The following is a 16,285-nucleotide window of genomic DNA, read 5'->3' on the forward strand; positions in this document are numbered from 1 at the left end:
AGATTGGGCTGCTTTGTGTTGAATAATCTTGAGTAAAATGTATTCTATTGTGGTTTTGTCACAAATTACTAAAGGGGGAGATTGAAGGGTCATGTTTTTATGTATTGGCATATTCGAGATCAAGACACATTTTCTATGCAATTTTGTCCAAACTTAAGTCTGCCATAATGTTACTTACAAGTGGTTAACAAATGGTGTTATTGAAGATTCAAGGCTATTCAGGAAAAGTTGAATTTGCAAGTTTCGATACCTGGCTCAATACCAGTCATCCAATCAAGAATTAATGAATCTTGAAACCAAGCTCCACTCCTTTCAATCTATCGAGATTTGGGAAAACTTAATTTTAAATTTTGTTTTCTGCCCATGATGATTATGCCTTTTAGGAATTTGTGCACTAAGGTTCCAAAGCATATAAGAGACATATTTTATAGTTATCATCAAGGAGTTAGAGAGACACATACATAACAAGTGTTGTTGCAACATGTATGAGCCTAGGGTTTTGTGCCAACCTACATTCAATTCATCCAAGCATGGATTGAAGAGCTCTGTAAAGTTACAACAATCAAAAGGATTGTTGTGGAGTTAGTGACAAGTTGGGAGATTGAATCTGAGCTTCCTATATAGATTAGTAGGTTCTACTATAGGTAGGTATTTCGGGATAGGCCTATAGGGTAAAATCTCTTGTACTTGTAGCTGCTTTTTCTTGTTAATGGATTCTTTGGGAGTGATGATCTAAAATTCACCAGGTGGAGTTTTTCCTCTGAGGGTTTTCCCCATCATTGTGTTCAAATCATCGTATCAAACTTATTTTCCACTGCACTCTAATTTAGTTTGATGATTTGATTGTGCCTTAATTGAATTTGCATATAATTTAATCTAATTAATCAACTTGAGTAATTAATTAATTAATTGTGGTCAATCTATAACCCAACAATCCTCAATTTTGCATATCACAAGAAATATATAAAACCATACATTGAAATTGAAGTAATTGGGTTTGTGTTGGCTTTAGCTTGAAGAGTCCCAATTGGTAGTCATAAATATTCCTAGCAATTCCTCTTTTTGACCGTTTATGAGTTAAGATGTTAATGTGAAACTAATAATATTAAAACTCTAGGACCACATAAAAAATCATAATTTTTGTCATAATTGTCCACATTGCAAATTGTGAATGATTGTGAGTACTAGGATAGTTCTTACTCCTATAATATAAGGCTGTAAAGAGGTGAATGAATAGTTTTCTGGGGCCCACATTAGAGCAATAAAAGTGAACAAGATGATGATCATGACCAGTCAACAAGTATGACCCAGTCAATTGGGGAAAGTTTTGGTTGTGCAATCGTGCTATGCTATTTAGCATTAATGATAAAAGAAGAATTCCAAATAAGATACCATGAAGGAGTAAGGCTTGTTCATCAAAAAAAAAAGAGTAAGGCCTACTATGCTATTCATTCTACATTATGGACGCAACATTATATTTGGTAGTAATACAAAGAAAATATATATATGATAATGAACTAATTTGACCTTTTTTTTTCCCTTTCGGGCCATTCCCTTTCGCTTTCGGTAAATAAAGTCACTAAGAACAGGAGAACACTATATGGACTGAAAGTATCAACTTTGGTTGTGGTCTCTACTGTCTAATGAATGATAAGTTGATAACATGATTTCACCGTATATAATTTCTACCAAAAACTTGGAACTTGCTTAATGCTATAGGGTTGGTGGTTCACTATCTTGCACATCTTATATACAGAGAAAGAAGATGCAATAAGACAATATACAAAAAAGAAAGTCTTATCAATGCAATTGCTCATAACAGAGATAATTCCACTACCCGACAGATTATGACAACTTATTAAAGTGTTCTGTTGGTATGACTAGCTATTAGATACACAAGGATCAAGTCTTTGGGCTGCTATTCCATCCAAAAGAAAAAAGAGAGAATGGTATGCATGCAATTGCTAGTACTATGCGGACTGCGCAAAGAGAATTGTTAACTATGACATTATGAGATTTATAGTTAAGAATAAGAACTATACTAGCAATACCAGCAAATCCAAGGAATGTTTCAGCTTAAACCTAATACAGGAAAGTGAAAAGAGAGACAGCATGCATACCGTCTCTTAGACAGAAATAAGGATGCTCTCCGTCATGGCAATGGCAGACAAATGGATATGTTGAGTTAGAACCGCATTTCCCACCTGATTCCATACACCCCCTACAGACTATCGGCAATGCATTGTACAGCACATCAAACCCTTGATTCAATGCTTTCTGAAGTGCCTGGTTTACAACCTCAGACTTGTTAATGAGAGCAGTCCGTGAAATTGGGACTTTAATTGTTGTGTTGCAATTCTCAAGCTCCCGAGGTTTGGTACTTAAGACGTTTTCTTTGTCAACTAAGAAACCGTTATGTGAATTGCCAGTTTCTGAGCTGCACGAAAACCAATTTCGGAACGATCTGTGTACTGAAGGAGGACAGCCGTAATATAATGTAAGGTTATGAAAGTTTGAAGCGTAATTGAATTCGGTATAATTCAAGGTGGTATTGAGGAGGTTTCGAGAACAAGGAGTATCCCAGAGGTCCAATCTTGCAATGGTCATGGAAAATGTGGTGATGTTTAGGACACGAAACTCTAGCTTTTTAAATCTGAAAACCGTGTATTCATCGTTGTGGCACTCAAGCTTGAACGATCTGCGACCACAATATACAAATCGATCACCTCCCCAGAAAGGGTACGAAATGTTTTTGATGCTTCCACACCCAAAGGGACGACTGCACCTAACAAAGGGTTCATAGACAGTGCAGTAAGATGGTGGTAGTATTGTTGAGAAGAAGAATAGGGTGATAATGAAAGAGAGAGATAGATTATGGGAATTCATGTTTAGAAGATAATGAAGAAAAGAATAGGTAGAGAAGTAACGTATATGACGCAGTAGCAGAATGTTGAAAAAAAACTAGAAAGCGATGGCCCTATTATTGAGGGTTTTGAGAAGAGAATAGTTTGTACAGGAGAGAGGGGGAGAAAGAAGACTATTGACTTCAACTATGAGACCATCGTGACAATTTTTTTGGTTGAATGTGAAGGGTGGCAATATGCGCAACGAAATTACCAAAGCTCTAGGATTATATTATCAAAACAAAACAACAAAGTTTCCTATCTAATTTCAACACTACATTAAACAACTGTTTTGTTGAAATAGCCAATTTTAAAAAAAAAAAAAAAAAAAAAAAAAAAAAAAAAAAAAAAAAAACTTTTCTATAAATGATGCGACGTGTTTGAATGTCTCTTTGAATTCAGTTTTATTCCTCCTTTTCTTTTCTCTTTTTTTACTTTGTATAAGAGTTGACTAGTATATAGCATTAAAGATCGGCCATAATTCATTTGTAACCGATGAACTACAACGGCCAGACAAATGTGAAGGAGTCAATCGATGATCTTGAAAGACCCCAAGTACGTCACTTTGACAGCCATAGAGGAGCCATAAATAGCCCCCAACTTTCTATACGAAGGAAGGCTATAAAAGCCACCAAGGAGAAAGGTACACACAAATTTTCTATCTCTTCGTACTTAGAATATTTGAATATATTTATAGTTCTCTTTCTTAAGAATTAGAGGGTTCTTAGCAGACGCAGCCCTGATATTATTACTTCAGGGTTGAATCTCCTCTTTTACAGAAATTTATTGCTCGTCCACCTAGTAGACGAGATCAGCACTTTCTCTTTTGTAGTTCCTTTTACAGTTTTGCCTTCCAAAAAATACATAAACCTCTTCTCCAAAACAAATTAATATATAGGAAAATACGTAAAAATATTCTTTAGCAATTGGGTAGGTATTACAGTGGATTAACTAAGTAAACATGACTGAAAAAAGGATTGAAATTCAAAATCAACAAAGTTATGGAGATATTTTTCTAAGATCTGAGGAGCTAAGAAGGTTGTATTAATTATTATATGCCTGGTTCGAAGGCATGAATAATTTCTTCCTAACTCAACAACCTTTTTCAATGATTCCTATAGGATCATTAATAAATAGAGAGGTGACTATGCAAATCTTAGGAAGGAAATAAAAATAATAATAATAAATCTACAAAACCTCCTAGATATCTTATCCATAATTTTTTTTTTCCTTTTTTTCTTTTCTTTTGTGGGCTTTTACCTTCTAAGATTGATGTTGAATGCTATTTTTTTTTTTTTTTTTTTTTTTTTTTTTTTTTTTCAGTTAAACATGACTGTCACATGTTGTATGATTGACCTTAAAGCAGCCAACCCTAAAAAGAAAGGTTCGCACTTAATACACATACAAGCGTGAAAATCTAACAATAAACCAACTACTCTTAGAAAATCTAACCTATATTCACACTAACAAATTAACTAGTACATAAACCCAGTCAAAGGAAAAAATTTAACTAAAAAATATATAAATCATACCAACTTCCACTTCTAACCAACGTGAGACTTTCCCACAATAGGACACATTCACTTTTTCTTTTTCCTCAATACCATGGTTGAAAATTATACTTTATCTCACGGAGATCATGTTGAATTTCAATGCAATTTTGTGCTGATCAACCTCACTTCTAAAGATAAGTTTCAATTAACTTAACTATAAAGTTTCTTATCATTAAATACATGGTATGCATTTTAAATCTTAATTACACCGAAATTCAATTAGTGTCTTAACTTGATAGTAAAAGAAATCATCATATATAGAATGGATATTATAGATTAAAATTCTATTGTAATTAAAAAATATATAAAAATAAAATCTCTCCTCTAAAGATTATTTTATGTATTACCATTCCTCACCAGACATGACATATATGACCCCTACTTTCATGCCTTTGCATTCCACTTGGCTAGAAAGAATACATAACCAAATTAATTTATACGCTGATAATAAATTTTGACGGCTTAAAATTATTTTAAACGTATTCGAATCTTAACATTTAATTTGTTAATTCATCCCCCTCAAAAAAAAAAATAATAATAATAATTTGTTAACTCATGGACATTCTAGCAACTCCCTAGTCAATTTCAGTGGCATCATATATACAATGAATTTCAAAGTCTTCATCAGAGATATATATGGATCTTGACTATATAACCGACGGAGTCATACGGCTCTGACTATCAAACCATGGAATATAGAATTTTAACTCATAATAATATCTCTTGAAGACAACTTGGTCATGTGTGACAAAGAACAACAATTTCAGCAGCTCCATTTCACAAACACACAGGATAGCTGATGAAGACGGTTGTTTAGAATATGGATTTGGGGCATGACTAATGGTAATGACTTGATACAATATGTGGATGTAGCCTTAGAACAAGTAAAAGTATATTTATAATAAGAAATAAGTAATCAAAACCCTCACCAGCTACTGTTGGTTGGATGATATATATGAAATCGGTTTTTAGGTTTAAGTTAAAAACAAAAACAAAAACAAAAAACACATATTTTCAATATCCTAGAAACTGACTCAAAGAATTTAGTTTTTTATATATGTAAATTGGAGTATATATTTTATTTTACTTAAAAAAAATTGGAAATTTTTTTAGTTGTAAAAATAAATTTAAACCATAAATATATATCAGTTGAAGTACTTTCCAAAGTTCCTAGTTCTAAAACTAAATCTAAATCATCATTATTAAACTTCAAAATATAATACAATTCTTTTCAAACTATTATTGTCTAGTTAAAGCCTTTTTTTTTTTTTTTTTTTTTTGAGAAGAAAGTTAGGTAAAGCCTATATGACCAAAATTATAAGACTTTTATTCGCTTGAGAAATTTTAGGTAATCGCTGAATACATTAGGAAATTGCCTAGCTAATTACCATGTAAGAGCTGACCCAAAATCTAATAACAAAATGTTTTTGAGAATCAAGCACGAAAGTCTTTAAAAATGTAAAAAGCTTGTTGAGCATTAGGATAGCTCCGTGCCAGGCTGGAATTGTGAATAAGGCACTTATGTGAAAGATTGAGCTGAGCCCTTCTTTTTTCCACGCAACTTAGCTATATGCTCAATTGAATTTTTTGTTGCGACATCAACATGTTCATGTTCAGTTGGCAGTGTGGTGGTAGCCTAAAAATTAATGTGATGGACCCATAGTAAAGGCTTGGCAAGTTGGAGGCAACATGTGCGGTGTATGTATCATGATGAATACAAATTCGTACTATTCTATCGTTTTTGTTCTACTTTATATTTTACCAATCATAATTTTTTTATGTATTTTATTTATAAAATAAACAATGTTTAAAAAGAAAATAAATTATAAACATGACATACCATAATTTGTGAAGTATAAAGTAGAATACGAAAGTTGGACAAAAAAATTGCATTTATATCATGATAGCCTTGCATGCACTTAACCTAGGGTAAATTGTTAAATAGTAGGTAAGCTGTGTTTGTGCAACAGCGCAAGATAGGGCTAGGCTACCTTATTATGTAGCGTCTTGGTTCAATGTGCATGGGAAAAACAAGATTGAGCTATGTGGGTTGTGTTGGCCAAATTTGGGAGGTAGCATTGAGTATATTTGGCAAATTGGTCATTTCTCAAGTCAGAACCAAGTCAAACTAAAACGAGCTGTAAAACCTATGATCTTTACCCAATATGATCCCGTATATTTTTCTTAAAAAAAATTTAAAAAATAAACTTAAAGTTTAAAAAAAATTGACATATTTAAAACCGAAAACAAATAAAATAAATGACCAAATCAAAGATTTTACATAATGTTTTCATTCCTTTTGCTAGAAAATGTAGAAAATAAATTAAAAAAAAAAAAAAAAAAAAAAAAAAAAGAAAGAGAGAGAAGGTTGAGATATATAAGCTCACAAATTATGAGTATTTTGAATGGAAAAAAAATTATCAAAACTTGTAAGGTACATGATTGAATGCAATGAAAAATGATGGTAGGCAGGTCGCAATCCTAGCAAAAGGAGATCAGAGATTCTACAATTCAGTGGCTATTAAGCGAAAGTATGAGACCAAAGAAGCGAGGGAAAGATCAACCCTCAAGAATCTCACAAAAAGGGCAAGGAATAGTGTAGAAAAGAAACTAAGAAAAATACATGATAGCAACACTGTATGGAAGTTATCATCGCAGTTACCAATCAATTTCGCGCAAGAGAGCCTTGAGAATGTGCTCGAAGCATGGAATGGCTCAATAACAACAAGCACTTGGTCCCAAAGGGCAATTCCGAAAAGTATGACATACATAGTTAATCACGAGGGCAATTGCTTAGTAACCTATGATACACTAATACAGGTACGAGTATTGGTACGATACGGGTATAGTACGGGAATATAATGTTTTTTTGAAAAACCTAAGATACAATGCATTGAGATACGAAAATTAATTAATATTTATTTTTAGGTAAATTTAAATATTTATGTACATAAGCTATATCCAACCAACAAACAATATTATATTTATTATCACTATATCAATTAATACATCACAAACCCCACAACAATGCAAATACATATATCCTAAATCCTAATGCTCAAGTCAAAACAAACAATATATAATTTTCATAGGTCATAACTAAGGCAGTAAGGCTAAAAGCCTAGAAGCCCAAGCCACTAAGCAGCAAAACAAAAAGAGAAAAAAAAAATTGCCAATCCCAATTTAGAACAGAGGCGAGGGGAGAGGCAAGGGAGAGAGAGTGAGAGTTTGAGAGACTTATCGACAAGAAGGGGGAGGAGGAGAGCTTTGGCGTCGAAAACCCACAAAGAGTTGTTGATCTTGGTGAGTCATATCTCTAGTGAAAGTTTTGTACAAGGGAAGTCTTAGTGTAATTTTTACTTTTACTAAGGAAATAATAAAGACTGGAAATATTATACAGTAAATTTTTGCACTCTTAATTCACATAAATTGGTTGAACACTTGTTTATGTTTTTGTTGGGTTGTTGGCTTAGATTAAATAGTGTAATGTCATCGTAAGTCGTAAAATTTAAGGTAAAATTAATTTTAAAAAAATAAAACCATATAGTTTCAAGGAAGTTTGTGGGTAGGAGACGCGAGGTCCCAAGGAGGTTTTAAATTATGAAACCTTATAGTTTTCCAAGTATAAACTAATAAATTAAACTGTAAACTTTTCTTTCTCCGTCAGTAACAATAGGATCCAAAGGTTCCAATCCATGTAATATTTACTTAATCTATATTCTATATGTACACACCATTCATTGAAGGTGAAAATCTATGGGCTTGGTTTTGGTAAGAAAAATCTATCAAAATGCATTCCGAGGCTACTACAACAACCCAAACAAAGATTTAGCACTAGGATACAAAATAAAACCTACAGCAGAGAAGAACTTATTAGGTGGAAACCTTCACGTGATGTGGTTCCCACAAGAGAATAAGTAGATCACGCAATCATACCTTTGAATTAATTATTCAAAGGTGTTATGCTGAATAATTCAGCATTATCTGTTTTCTTCTCTATACCTTTTTACTATGATATGTAATATAAATTTTTGACAAGTGAAATTGACCCAGGGAGCATACCTTTGCAGCTATTACTATGTGTGCTTCCATCTTTGCAAATGCACAAGAACTCCTTAGCCGTAGCGTTGTATCCACAATACCCATGAGAGTGCTCACAGGTAACACAATCCTTAACTCGTTCCCAATCAAGCACAAAGCCATCATATTCATTCATAGCCCAATCCCTAACTCGTTCCCAATCAAGCACAAAGCCATCATTCATAGCCGCACCAAACCCACCAGTTAAATTACCCATATTGATCTGAGAATGTCTCACTGTCACCACCACTTTCTCCTCGCAATTCTTTGACCAATCATAGCCCTCCGTCTCATGATTCTCCACAAAAACGTAAGACCGGTTGCTACCATTAATATTCAAGCACAGGATGGGAGGCACAAGTATTGCAGGGTCGGAAATGCAATTAAAGTAAAAACTGAGATTCAAATCCATTGAAGAATATTTCAGTGGTAGTTTCTCTAGAGAAACGTTATGACGTGCCCTTGGGCACGTTTGGTTGGAGACATCAATATCCACAAGGGTTAGGGTATAGTCGGCATAATCTATATCTTTCACGTAGTACCGGTCACCGGGTAATTCAAGTACGGCCTCGCCGTTATTTAGGCACATAACGCCAAGCCCCTCGTAGCCACAATAATATTGCTGATCAGAGGCAATTTCATTACGAACCCAAAAAGGGTAGCTGATGTTAACGTCACCGCAGAGGTGTGGCTGGCATATTGATAACAAAGGGGTAGAATCGGTGCCTAAGGAGTTGATGAAGAAGAAGAAGGAGAGGATGAGGAGGTAGCTAAGGAATTGTGACATGGTGAAGTGTTTGAAATGGCCACATGAAAATGTTTGTTGCTTTCTTGTACTAGGAAATACTAAACTAAGTACTTATATAAGCAAAGGATTATGGGTAACCTTGTTGTCATACTTCTTCATTTGTTTAAATGTGATTGGTAAAAAATGTTCATGTAAAAATTATAAATTCATAATTAATCACAATTTATCACTTGCAGTGAAAAGTTATGAATTTCTTTGCGTTATATAAAAAGAGTACTCTTTCCTTTGTGATGAGGTTGCGTGAGTTGACATTGCACTGAATTCTGGTCTCCCAGTGAACCTTTCTCGTTCCTTGTGGCAGAGTAAACAAATACTACTTTTCCAACAAGTTGAGGGAAATTTTCGAAGTAATCAAAATGAACGTCATTGATTCGTTGTGTTTGGTTTAAAATATTAGAAGAATTACAGCAAAGAATGTACTGTTTGTTGTCCTTTATTATTTTTTTGCTGAATATTTGTTGTCCTTAATTATGACCTTAACAGAGCTCCATATGGAAAAAGTTTATAAAGTCCTAAAGGTCAGCTACTCCATTTGGACCAAATACTGTTCTTGTTCTTCTGGCAGGAAAAGAATCTCTCATATGCGGTACGTACACAGCGGTTTGTAATTTTACTTTGTGATCAAACACGCGGTTTCTATTATTGAAATAAGTATTCAATTATTAATCATTAAAAAAAGTAATGATAAGGAAAAAAACTATTATTGATAATATTATTATTTATAGTACTTAGGATAACCATACTTTACCCCAAAAAATAAAACTTCACTTTTTCTACTTTTTTTTTTCACATTTTTTTTTTTTAAATACAAGTATATTTTAGCACATTTTTAACAAAATGCTAAATAAAATATTCGTAAATAAAAACCAAATATAATTACACTATATGGATTGCTACAACTTGTTACTTGACCAAATTACAACAAAGGTCACATGGTATTTATCTATCTAAAGCCAAGCTAAGGTAACAAGAAGCAAAGGCCCTAAAGCTTGTCGTAGTGAGTGGACAAACCCAGCATATTATTTAGGGTCCGTTTGGATACAGTTGAAAACTGAAAACTGAAAAACACTGTAGCAAAATATTTTTTAAATGCGTGAATAGTACCATAGGACCCATTTTTAATGAAAAAGTTGCTGAAAAGTGAGGTTTGTGGGTCCCGTGAACAGTGCATAGAACCCACTAATTTGCTGAAAAGGATGAGAAAAGTCAAATTTTGTGGCTACTGTTCATGAACAGTGCATGAACAGTAGCTGTAAGTCTCACAAACGTGTGCAAAAAAAAAAAAAAAAACGCCAAACGCAGACGTGCTGGGTTTTTAGCCCAATCCAAACGTAACCCTAGTTTATGGGCGAAGCTTAGCTCTAAGCTTCGTTATATGACAGTTTAAGAAAACTAATATTGATAATATTGTTATTTATAGTACTCATAACCATACTTAACCAAAAGACTAACAGCTTAAGGAATAGTGTCCCGGCTTTGTCTAATCTCTTTTATAAAGAGAACCCAAGTTCATATTTACTTCCCTATTGTTGTTATCATTGAATTATCAAAAAAATTGTTTTTTTAGTTGAAATATATTAAGGGTCCGTTTGAATACAACTTATTTTACTAAAAACTGAAAACACTATAGTAAAATAATTTTTAAATATGTAAATAGTAACGTGGACCCATTTTTAATGAAAAAATTACTGAAAAGTGAGGTTTGTGAGTCCTGTGAATAGTGCACGGGACCCACTGGTACTGCTGAAAAGTCAAATATTATGGCTAAAAAAAAAAAAGGAAACGCAGACACTAGACGCAAAAACGCGCAATCCAAATGCTACTTAAGTTTTACAATTAAATTTAAACACATTATTACATTGAATTTAATTGTATAAAAATATTTAAACTTTATTAGTCAACACAACAATGTGTTTAATTTTTATTAAGAAATCAAATGTGTGTATCTAAGAAATTATATCTATTATATGAACAAAATCAATATTTTGTATAAAGATAAACTTCTTGTTGACAAAAAATAAAAACAAGGATAAACTTCTTTTCAATTAAAAAGTTCACGAAGTTTATCGTTGTGGTTTGTGTTTTTATGTACTTTTTGTTTATCATGTCTTCAACAAAGTTCTCAGAAATTTCTTCATGGAGGAGAAATCATGAGCCATTGAATTCTTGGTAAAGGAAATAAATCCTTTGAACTTTGTGTAGTCCACTGAAGAAAGCATGTATTAGCTCAGGATATAACTTATTAAAGAGGTTTTGTTGCTTTCTTAGATAAGATACTAGTCAAAAACAACTTTGTGGAGTCAACTGAAGAAAGCATGTCCATACTTATGTTTCTCAAAAAAAGATACTAGTAAATAATTATTATTATCTTAATAAAAGCATAATTAAATAATATAAAAGTGACGTGTGACCTTCGCATTCCTTTAATCATCTTACACTCAATTTTTTTCCAGGGAGGGTAGAAGCGTAGACTCAATCCAATATTAGTCAAATTTATAAAAATAAAAATAAAAATTTGGAAGAAGAAGAACCATCCTACTCCTTCTGATTCGTTGTTTTGATTTCTGTTTCTTTTATTTAATTCATATTCAGAGGATAATAAAATTTAAAAATAATAAATAAATAAATAAACTTGCTCATAGTCCAACCAGTTGGTGAAGTTCTTGACGACATTGGACGTAGGTTACTCCGCGTGGGGTAACCTGGGTGGGTGGATCAAGAGAGAGGTCTTGGGCCCTTCCGCTTATGGTTTATGGTGGGTTATGGTTTCGGATTCGGACTCATCATTTGAAGTGGGATTTCACTGTTTTAACCTTCGATAATACCTCCAACTATTTCCCTTATGAATAAATTTAAATTAGTAGCAAATTTTGGCCAAAAAAAAAAAAAAAAGGTTTTCTTAAGTAGAAAAGGGAAATTTTATGGTAGATATAAATGTGGTTGTATTTTGTTAGGTTTTAAGTTGGTAAATTTCATGATAATGTATAAATTCATTAGTCTATTATGACTCATTCAATGTTCAAAATTATTTCTCAAAAAAAGAAAAAAAATTCAAACTTAAAGTGTTTGTACTAATTTCAACTACCATTTGATTGTCTTTTAATCGATCAAAATATCTAAATTTGATAGTTATTTGAACAAGGTTCAATCAATTGGAAGTGACTTTTGGACTGCCCTTCCATAGAGGCTTTATCAATCAAAAATCAAGTCAAACTTGTTTTAATTCCGTGATGTTGGCAGTTGTACAAACTCCATTTCGTACCTATAATCTAACATTGAAAGAGGAAAACATGATCATTTTATATACCCAAAAATCCTGGTCAAATTTAGTCAATAACTCATTCATCACGTATTATGAAAATGATCTTGAGATTTCAACAATCACAACAATATATGCGGTTTCCAAATCTGACGGTCAGATCGAAAGATATCGCAAAATCAAGTTTTAACGGTCTTATCCACGCATTCATTTGGGTGAAACCTATCAAGTGTGATTAATTGAAATTAATTTTAATTGGTTGATAATTAAAATTAATTAAATGAATTTTGTGATTGTTAAGTATTTTTCTTAAAGTGTGATTTGGTGCATGAGAATAAAAGATAAACATTAATCTTCGATAGATAATCAGATTTTTGAAATAATTATCTTAGTGGATGCGGTCTGTTTTGGGAAAAGGGCAGTGGAGTCATTTTATAGTGATCAAAGAGGAGTGCAGGGCTCTTCTGAGCCGGTGTATGATTAGCTCTACACATTTTTTACCATTAAAACTTTCCTTATAGAGCATTCTACAACCCTACATGTGGTCACGCATAATCAAAGCATGCATACACAAGCTAAGAACCTACACACACATGCTTAAGGCTCCTACAGGTTTTATTTTCACCAAAACAATTCCAAGTTAAATATTTTTTATAGCTAAGCCTTAGATTAGTCGTGGACCTTTCTAGTGATATCATCATTGGGAAACGGGGGATAGAGTCATAAGAGGTACAAAATGAGATGTCTATAAAGGTCAAAACCATTATTTTCATATTTGAGCTTAAAAAAAAATTCGTCTATGTTGGTACTGTATTTTGTCTAGCTTTAAATTTCAATAAAAGTTTTGGCCTAAAAATGAAGGATTTCTTGATTTTAATAGTCAAATTTCATTTCTTATTGATTTTTATCAATTTTTATGTGGTTGACTAAATTTAATTGAGATTTAATTGAAATCTAACCATGTGATTGGATAAATTTTGGAGCAATGGTTAAGATCATGAAATTCCTTTTAATTTGACTAGTCATGGGTGAAAATCGAACTTGGATTCAATGAGATATCATTGATTGAATAGAATTATCCATATTGAAATTTAATTGTTAAAAAATTTAATTAAAAAAAAACTATAATTTTCTATGGAATGGGTGCTAAAATTTTAGTGTAATTTCCATGGAAAATTAGAACTAAATATATTATTTGGGTCTCTTTATTTGAATATTGAATTGATTATGGCATTTAACTAATTGATTATGCAATGAAAAATTATGGTAAGCAGGTTGCAATCCTAGCAAAAGGAGATCGGAGATTCTACAATTCAATGGCTATTAAGCGAAAGTATGAGACCAAAGAAGCGAGGGAAAGATCAACCCCCAAGAGTCTCACAAAAAGGGAAAGAGAATAGTGTGGGAAAGAAACTAAGAAAAACACATGATAGCAACACTGTATGGAAGTTATCATCGCAGTTACCAATCAATTTCGTGCAAAGAGAGCCTTGAGAATGTGCTCGAAGTATGGAATGGCTCAATAACAACAAGCACTTGGTCTTAAAGGGCAATTCCGAAAAGTATGATGTACATATATAGCTAGCCCCGAGGGCAATTGCTTAGTAACTTATGATACACCAATACAAGTACGAGTAATGGTACGATATAGGTACAATACACGGATATAATATTTTTTGAAAAACCTAAGATACAATACATCGGGAGTATGAAAATTAATTAATATTTATTTTTAGGTATATTTAAATATTTATGTACATAAGCTATAACCAACCAACAAACAATATTATATTTATTATCACTATATCAATTAATACATCACAAACCCCACAACAATGCATATAAATATATATATATATATATATATATTTATATATATATCCTAAATCCTAATACTCAAGTCAAAACAAACAATATATAATTTTCATAGGTCATAACTAAGGCAGTAAGGTTAAAAGCCTAGAAGCCCAAGCCACTAAGCAGCAAAAGCCCAAGCCACTAAGCGGCAAAACGAAAAGAGAAAAAAAAAATTCCAATCCCAATTTAGAACAGAGGCGAGGCGAGAGGCGAGGGAGAGAGAGAGTGAGAGTTTGAGAGACTTATCGACAAGAGGGGGAGGAGGAGAGCTTTGGCGTCGACAACCCACAAAGAGTTGTTGATCTTGGTAAGTCATATCTCTAGTGAAAGTTTTGTACAAGGGAAGTCTTAGTGTAATTTTTTACTTTTACTAAGGAAATAATGAAGACTGGAAATATTATACAGTAAATTTTTGCAGTCTTAATTCACATAAATTGGTTGAACACTTGTTCATGTTTTTATTGGGTTGTTGGCTAAGATTAAATGGTGTAATGTCATCGTAAGTGGTAAAATTTAAGGTGAAATTAATTTTTAAAAAATAAAATCATATAGTTTTAAGGAGGTTTGTGGGCAGGAGACGCAAGGTCCTCAAGGAGGTTTCAAATTATGAAACCTTATAGTTTTCTAAGTAAAAACTAATAAATTAAACTGTAAAAGGATCCAAAGGTTCCAATCCATGTAATATTTACTTAATCTATATTCTATATGTACACACCATTCATTGAAGGTGAAAATCTATGGGCTTGGTTTCGGTAAGAAAAATCTATTAAAATGCATTCCAAGGCAACAACCCAAACAACGATTTAGCACTAGGATACAAAAATAAACCTAAAGCAGAGAGAGGAATTTATTGGGTGGAAACCTTCACGTGATGTGGTTCCCACAAGAGAATAAGTAGTTCACGCAATCATACCTTTGAATTAATTATTCAAAGGTGTTATGCTGAATAATTCAGCATTATCTGTTTTCTTCTCTACACCTTTTTACCATGATATGTAATATAAATTTTTGACACGTGAAATTGACCAAGGGAGCATACCTTTGCAGCTGTTACTATGTGTGCTTCCATCGTTGCAAACGCACAAGAACTCCTCAGCCGCAGCGTCGTATCCACAATACCCTTCAGAATCCTCACATGTAACACAATCCTTAACTCTTCCCCAATCAAGCACAAAGCCATCATTCATAGCCACACCAAACCGATGAATCAAATCAACAATATTAATCTCAGTCTGTATATGTCTCACTGTCACCACCACTTTCTCCTCGCAATTCTTTGACCAATCATAGCCCTCCGTCTCATGATTCTCCACAAAAACATAAGAACGGTAGCTACTAATATTCAAGCACGGGATGACAGGCACAGTTGGAGGGTAGGGATAGCAATTAGAGTAAAAACTGAGATTCGAATCCATTGAAGAATATTTCAAAGGTAGTGTCTCTAGAGAAAAGTTTTGACGTGGTCTTGGGCACGTTTGGTTGGTGGTGACATCAATATCCACAAGGGTTAGGGTATGGCTGGTATAATTTATATCTTTCACGTAGTAGTTCCGGTCACCGGACAAGCCAAGTACGGCCTTGCCGTTCTCGCACCTAACGCCAAACCCTGGGTAGCCGCAATATTGCTGATCAGAGGTGATTTCATTAGAATCCCGAAAAGGGTATCCGATCATAACGTTACCACAGTAGCGTGGTGCGCATGTACTTAACAAAGGACTAGAATTGGTGCCTATGGAGTTGAAGAAGAAGAAGAAGAAGGAGACGATGAGGAGGTAGCTAAGGAATTGTGACATGGTGAAGTGTTTGAAATGGGCACATGAAAATG

The 16,285-nt window shown here is 33.2% G+C and overlaps 1 protein-coding gene across 4 annotated transcripts in view; it reads right to left on the bottom strand.

The window, feature by feature from the left end:
- LOC115964068 (LEAF RUST 10 DISEASE-RESISTANCE LOCUS RECEPTOR-LIKE PROTEIN KINASE-like 1.2) overlaps positions 1-16,285 on the bottom strand; it is a 29,739-nt gene extending 13,454 nt beyond the window's left edge. Inside the window, exons 1-2 of one of the 4 annotated variants that reach the window (XM_031083367.1) lie at positions 15,701-16,285; positions 8,519-8,767 (exon numbers count right to left, since the gene is read on the bottom strand). In XM_031083367.1, the coding sequence (XP_030939227.1) occupies positions 8,519-8,767; positions 15,701-16,253 (802 nt within the window). In that variant the 5' untranslated portion in view covers positions 16,254-16,285. Of the gene's footprint in view, positions 1-2,120; positions 2,287-8,518; positions 9,402-15,499 lie in introns of those variants that run through there. The other 3 variants (XM_031083370.1, XM_031083369.1, XM_031083366.1) reach the window with 3 other exon arrangements.

The sequence above is a fragment of the Quercus lobata genome, chromosome 10, assembly GCF_001633185.2.
Source record: "Quercus lobata isolate SW786 chromosome 10, ValleyOak3.0 Primary Assembly, whole genome shotgun sequence".
NCBI classification, from domain to species: Eukaryota; Viridiplantae; Streptophyta; class Magnoliopsida; order Fagales; family Fagaceae; genus Quercus; species Quercus lobata.